The sequence below is a fragment of the Saccopteryx bilineata genome, chromosome 4, assembly GCF_036850765.1.
Source record: "Saccopteryx bilineata isolate mSacBil1 chromosome 4, mSacBil1_pri_phased_curated, whole genome shotgun sequence".
NCBI lineage: Eukaryota > Metazoa > Chordata > Mammalia > Chiroptera > Emballonuridae > Saccopteryx > Saccopteryx bilineata.
Genome location: NC_089493.1, coordinates 175,647,338 through 175,653,337, shown reverse-complemented (window position 1 = coordinate 175,653,337; position 6,000 = coordinate 175,647,338). Strand labels below are relative to the sequence as shown.

At 44.8% G+C, this 6,000-nt stretch overlaps 1 protein-coding gene across 3 annotated transcripts in view; it reads left to right on the top strand.

Annotated features, from left to right (window-relative positions):
- The first annotated feature begins 1,411 nt into the window (after positions 1-1,411).
- The window catches only part of DCTN4 (dynactin subunit 4), a 34,546-nt gene continuing 29,957 nt past the window's right edge, over positions 1,412-6,000 (top strand). The window contains exons 1-2 of one of the 3 annotated variants that reach the window (XM_066273055.1): positions 1,412-1,581; positions 5,214-5,284. In XM_066273055.1, the coding sequence (XP_066129152.1) occupies positions 1,447-1,581; positions 5,214-5,284 (206 nt within the window). In that variant the 5' untranslated portion in view covers positions 1,412-1,446. The remainder of the gene's footprint in view (positions 1,582-5,213; positions 5,285-6,000) is intronic. The other 2 variants (XM_066273053.1, XM_066273054.1) reach the window with 2 other exon arrangements.

The following is a 6,000-nucleotide window of genomic DNA, read 5'->3' as shown; positions in this document are numbered from 1 at the left end:
GATACGGCCTCTGTGTGGAAGAGCTCACAGTCTAAGAAATTTCAAATCATTAGCGGCAAAATGGCACCAGATGTTAGCGCTCAGTCCTTAAGTTTTGGCTAAGAAAGAATTCAGACTCAAGACTCAAATGGCAAAAAAGCAAACATTTACTTAGAAAGTCACAGAGGTAGAAGTGAGCTGTGGAGGAAGTAAGCCAGTTAGTCTGTGTGGGCTCAGGAAACAAGTTACTGGGGCAAAAGAAGGGTTCTTGGAACTTAGGGGAAAGAAAGCAATGGTACGCCTTGAGGGAAGGAAGGGAGAGGAAAAGCAAGCAGGCCAGCTCAAGAGAAAGAGGTGCTGAGTCCTTAGTCTTAAGGCTTTTATCTGGAGGTCTCAGGGAAGGATCTCAATAGAATATTCATCAGCTTTTCAGGTGTGTCCCTGGGTTGGGTTGGGTTTCTGCTGATTGGTTGGTGCTAGGGCAGGGGTCATCAGTCTTCTAAGTGAATCCTGTCATCAGCCATGGCATTACCCCGCCTGGCCTTGCTGCTTTTCTGGTCCAGGAGCTGAAACACAACTGAGCTATTATCTCTAGGGCTTAATGCTTAAAGGAGTGGCTATGCAAGGGCTTATATGGGAGTTGTATGAGGCTCTTCTCCAGCCCCTTGTTCCTCCTCTAAGGGGAGGAGAAGGGGGGTTGGGGGATGTCTAGCACATGATTAGCAACATACCCGGGGAGGAAAGATCAGGGGAGCAGCGTGGGAACTGCATAACCAGCAATATGAAAGGTTAGGGGGTCCAAACCACATGGCCAGTAACATGCTAGGGGAGGAAAGATCACCCTGAAGGGGTGACGTCCCACTACAGTTTTGTCTGTTGCTAGGTACCTGAGAAAGGGCTTTCGCCCATTACCTGGCTTATGGTTCCTACTCTGCTCATGTCTAACTGCCCCATAGGCCATTATGAAACAATGCCTATGAAAGTTCCCTACAGGCCAGGGGCAATACTAACAGAAGAAAGTGCTGGTGTTAACTCTCAGTTTTGCAGTTCCCATGGACCTATATGTCCCTGAAACCTTCCATCCACCTTCCAGATGTTTGCCTGGAAAGTGACGGTGGGAAAGGCAGTTGTAAACAAAAGAGCTCCCTTCCTTTCTGGAAGAAACAAAAGGCACTGAACTTATCTGAATTTGATCTGCAATCCTGGGCTTAATGACAGAAAAGCCTGAAGTTCACACAGGCTGTTGATGCTCCTTAAAATGCTCAGCGGGGCGGGCCCACGGTGGGGGTGAAACCGGAGATCCCTGCTGCACATGCGCATGTGGACTCTCGCGGGCGCAAAGCCCCACTGGGTCGGAAACCTTACGTAAAAGTCTACGTTGCAAGACGTAGGGAAGGTGGCAAGGGAAACGCTGGCTCTCGGGTCACGTGACGCGGCAGGAGCGTCGTTGACACCTCCCTTTTCAAGATGGCGTCCTTGCTGCAATCGGAGCGGGTTCTCTACCTAGTTTACGGAGAAAAGAAGGTTCGGGCCCCTCTCTCGCAGCTTTACTTCTGCCGCTATTGTAGCGAGCTGCGGTCGCTGGAATGTGTGTCTCACGAGGTAACGCAGTCGCCTCATGGAGAGTATATATTGGGGGAGGGGGAGAGGCGTTCATATTAGTCACCGCGAGGGGCGGGTAAGTTCGGCGGTTGGAGGTGGGCTGTCATTTTCCTAGCTTGCTGATTGGCTTGTTTTCCGTCATTCAGATTTGCCTGAGCTTTAATTTGTTTATCATCTGTCACTTGGAAAGGAGGAGGGGCTTTGGGTGGGGCTGAGCAGATCGTCTGGATCCAGAGCACCCCTGATTGGATAAACTTGATTTTGGAATTCCTGGCTGTGTCCTGGGGGTGGGGGTTTGGTTACAGGGTGGGTTGGGGAGAAAAAGGTGTGGATGTGTTTAGTTTTCGCCATATGATGGGCGAGATACCATCTTCCCATGATTGATTTGCGTGGAGTGGACGCAGGCATTGTAATTCACGCCCTTCCCATCCTGGAAGTTCTGCCTCTACTTTGGCCAGAAATTGGGCCTTGCTCAGGCTGCCTTGCTCTGTGCCCAGGCCTGCAGCAGGGAAGAGGTTGGGCTGGGGTGAGCTGAGTGAAAAGCGTTTAGAAGCCTGTCGTGTAAGGAGTTCAACGTGTTGTATTCACAGCACGTCCCCTTGAGAGTAAGGTGCTGCCGTCCTTCACAACAAATGGGTGTTGGTGGTGGGATTGCCTAACAGTGGTAGTCAACCTGGTCCCTACCGCCCACTAGTGGGCGTTCCAGCTTTCATGGTGGGCGATAGCAGAGCAATCAAAGTATAAATAAAAACATAGATTTAACTATAGTAAGTTGTTTTATAAAGATTTATTCTGCCAAACTGAGCGAAAATTTGACATAAAGTACTTGGCAAGTAATCATTATTATATGCTTTATCTTGCTGTAACTCTGCTTTATAAGTTTTATAAAGTATAGTTACTTCCCTACTTTATAAATCACCATTACTGTGGAACCTGTGGGCGGTTAGAAAATTTTACTACTAACAGAGGTACAAAAGTGGGCGGTAGGTATAAAAAGGTTGACTACCCCTGGAAAAGGTGAATGACTCCACCCATTAAAAAAAAATCAAGTAATCAAACCCAGGACTCCTGCAGCTCTTGGCACGTCTCCTTCATTTAATAAGCTTTGGCTATTAAAAGAAGTAAGACACATAAATCCTGCTGTTGAGTAACTCACAGTCTAAAGAAGACAAAACTGACAGTAATAACAGATAAAGTTTACTAAGTACTTTCTATATGCCATATGCTTTACATAATCTCCTTTAATCTTTCTGCAATCCAGTGGAGTGGATACTATTTTAAGAAATCATTTTGCATGTAAAGAAACACATATAACGTTTGCCCTAGATCACAGAGCCAGAAATTTGAGGGTCAGGGGGAGGAACAGGACTTGAACACAAGATCCTGACTCAACTTCAGAACAGATCCCTGGGCTGTTAGAAAATGCATATGAAAAATATGTCATATACTATAAGCGACTCTACATATTATTACTAATTATTTTATTGAGGATATTTTTCACAATATTAAGAATAGTTAGGGCCCTGGCCGGTTGGCTCAGTGGTAGAGCGTCGGCCTGGCGTGCGGGAGTCCCGGGTTCGATTCCCGGCCAGGGCACACAGGAGAAGCGCCCATCTGCTTCTCTACCCCTCCCCCTCTCCTTTCTCTCTGTCTTTCTCTTCCCCTCCTGCAGCCAAGACTCCATTGGAGCAAAGTTTGCCTGGGCACTGAGGATGGCTCTGTGGCCTCTGCCTCAGGCACTAGAATGGCTCTGGTTGCAACAGAGCGGTGCTCCAGATGGGCAGAGCATCGCCCTCTGGTGGGCATGCCGGGTGGATCCCGGTCGGGCGCATGCAAGAGTCTGTCTGACTGCCTCCCTGTTTCCAACTTCAGAAAAATACAAAAAAAAAAAAACACAAACAAACAAAAAAAAAGGTTAGGAGAAGCATTTAAATTATACAAGAAAAGTAAATACCATATATGTGTAATATGGTATTGGTTTTTAATGTATATAATATGATACTGATTTTTCATGAGTTTCTTCTCCCTTAACACTTTGTGTGTGTTTGTATTTGTCTATCTCCTTGGAACGTCCTTTCTCTTTTAGATGCTTCCATGGTCCAGCTCTACCCTTAAAATTGATTTGATCAGATCCTCATTTGGTGGTTACTAGGAAGTTCAGTCCTTTTGATCTCTAAGGATGACTTCAGCTATGACATTCAGTATGTAACTGCATCTTTTACAGACTGGTGTGTACCTATGAGATAGAGGCCATTAGGGCTTGGGGAAGGATGAGACTAGTGAGGGCTGGAGCAGTCCAGACAGTTCTAATTGAGAACCTGGACTGGAGCTGCACATAAAGGAACAAGTATAATTTGGACCAGGGGCACAAAGGAATGACTTACATTTTGTCTTTTATGAGGAGTCAGGGCAAATAGTAGTATTATGTTTTATATTTCAGGAGATTATTTGAGCAGCAGTTTTATTAATCTTTGCAAAGATGGTCCTGTGTATAGCAGATAATAAAAAAAGAAGCCAGTTTCTATTACAGTATTTATGTTTAAGTCAGTTTGTCTTTCCATCTGCAGGTGACTCGAGTTTTAGAATCATCAGATAGAATTTACTTACATTTAAGAAAATAATTATTCAGACTTGAAAAAATATAATGAACTTAATTTTATAATATGTTTTTGAGTTAACCACTATAGCAGGTTAGCTCAGTAGTTTAATTTGTTATTTAAATATTTGATTGGTTGGCTATAGCTGATTTTGTAAACAATAATTTATGCTGCTCTTCAGTGAACATGTATTGTTTCAGTAATGAGAAGATTTCTTAAGTTTCTCACAATTTAAATGTGCTCAAAGTACTATAGTCCAGTAAAGCTAAACTAGATAAGATGAAAATTTGATCACAGCTTTACAAATTAGGTTATTTTATTTATCCATCTTTCGAGGTTATTACATGGACAATTTTTATTTTATTTTTTTGTATTTTTCTGAAGTTGGAAACGGGGAGGCAGTCAGACAGACTCCCGCATGCGCCCGACCAGGATCCACCCAGCATGCCCACCAGGGGGCGATGCTCTGCCCATCTGGGGCACCGCTCTGTTGCAACCAGAGTCATTCTAGTGCCTGAGGCAGAGGCTACAGAGCCATCCTCAGTGTCTCGGCCAACTTTGCTCCAATGGAGCCTTGACTGCGGGAGGGGAAGAGAGAGACAGAGAAGAAGGAGAGGGGGAGGGGTGGAGAAGCAGATGGGTGCTTCTCCTGTGTGCCCTGGCCGGGAATCGAACCCGGGACTCCCGCATGCCAGGCTGACGCTCTACCACTGAGCCAACCGGCCAGGGCCTACATGGACAATTTTTAACACATCTGATTGATAAAACCGTGGTGAAAGGGAACAGGAAAAACCAGAAAGGAAAAGTAGAAGGGTTTTAGAAATCTGGATTGTTAAAAACAAACAAACAGGCAAACAAACAGGTGATTGAGGGATAATTCCTTAGTTGAAAACGATTTAGGTTCTTTGCCAGATCAGTGCTTTCTCATCTTCAGTATAATAGACTAAATTTTACTGTTTGGCAGAGACATATACAATAGATAAGCTAAACTTAGTTTCTTTTCCTCTGATGTTTTTACTTCCTGTTTTTTTCTAGGTGGACTCCCACTATTGTCCCAGTTGCTTAGAAAATATGCCATCAGCTGAAGCCAAACTAAAAAAGAACAGGTAAGACCAGGATTCATTTTTTGTTTCCCTCAACTATTTTTGTAAAAGCTGTTAAGAAAAACACATGAAAATAACTTTTTTTTTTTTTGTATTTTTCTGAAGCTGGAAACGGGGAGAGACAGTCAGACAGACTCCCGCATGCGCCCGACTGGGATCCACCTGGCACGCCCACCAGGGGGCGATGCTCTGCCCATCCGGGGCGTCGCTCTGTCGCGACCAGAGCCACTCTAGCGCCTGGGGCAGAGGCCAAGGAGCCATCCCCAGCGCCCGGGCCATCTTTGCTCCAATGGAGCCTCGGCTGCGGGAGGGGAAGAAAGAGCCAGAGAGGAAGGAGAGGGGGAGGGGTGGAGAAGCAGATGGGTACTTCTCCTGTGTGCCCTAGCCGGGAATTGAACCCGGGACTTCTATACGCCAGGCCAACGTTCTACCACTGAGCCAACTGGCCAGGGCCAAAAATAACTTTTTTAACTGGCTTTTTTCATTTTTTTTATATCACCTTTGCCAAAGATAAAATGTCTTTTGATCCTTTAAATAAACTTCCTATTTTTAGAACAGTTTTAGACTTAAGAATTATTGTGAAGATGATATAAAAAATTCCCATTTATCCCATATCCAGTCTCCCCTGCTGTTAACATCTTACTTTAGCATGGTATATTCGTCTCAATTAATGAACAATACTGGTACATTATCATGAAATAAACTCCACATTTTATTCA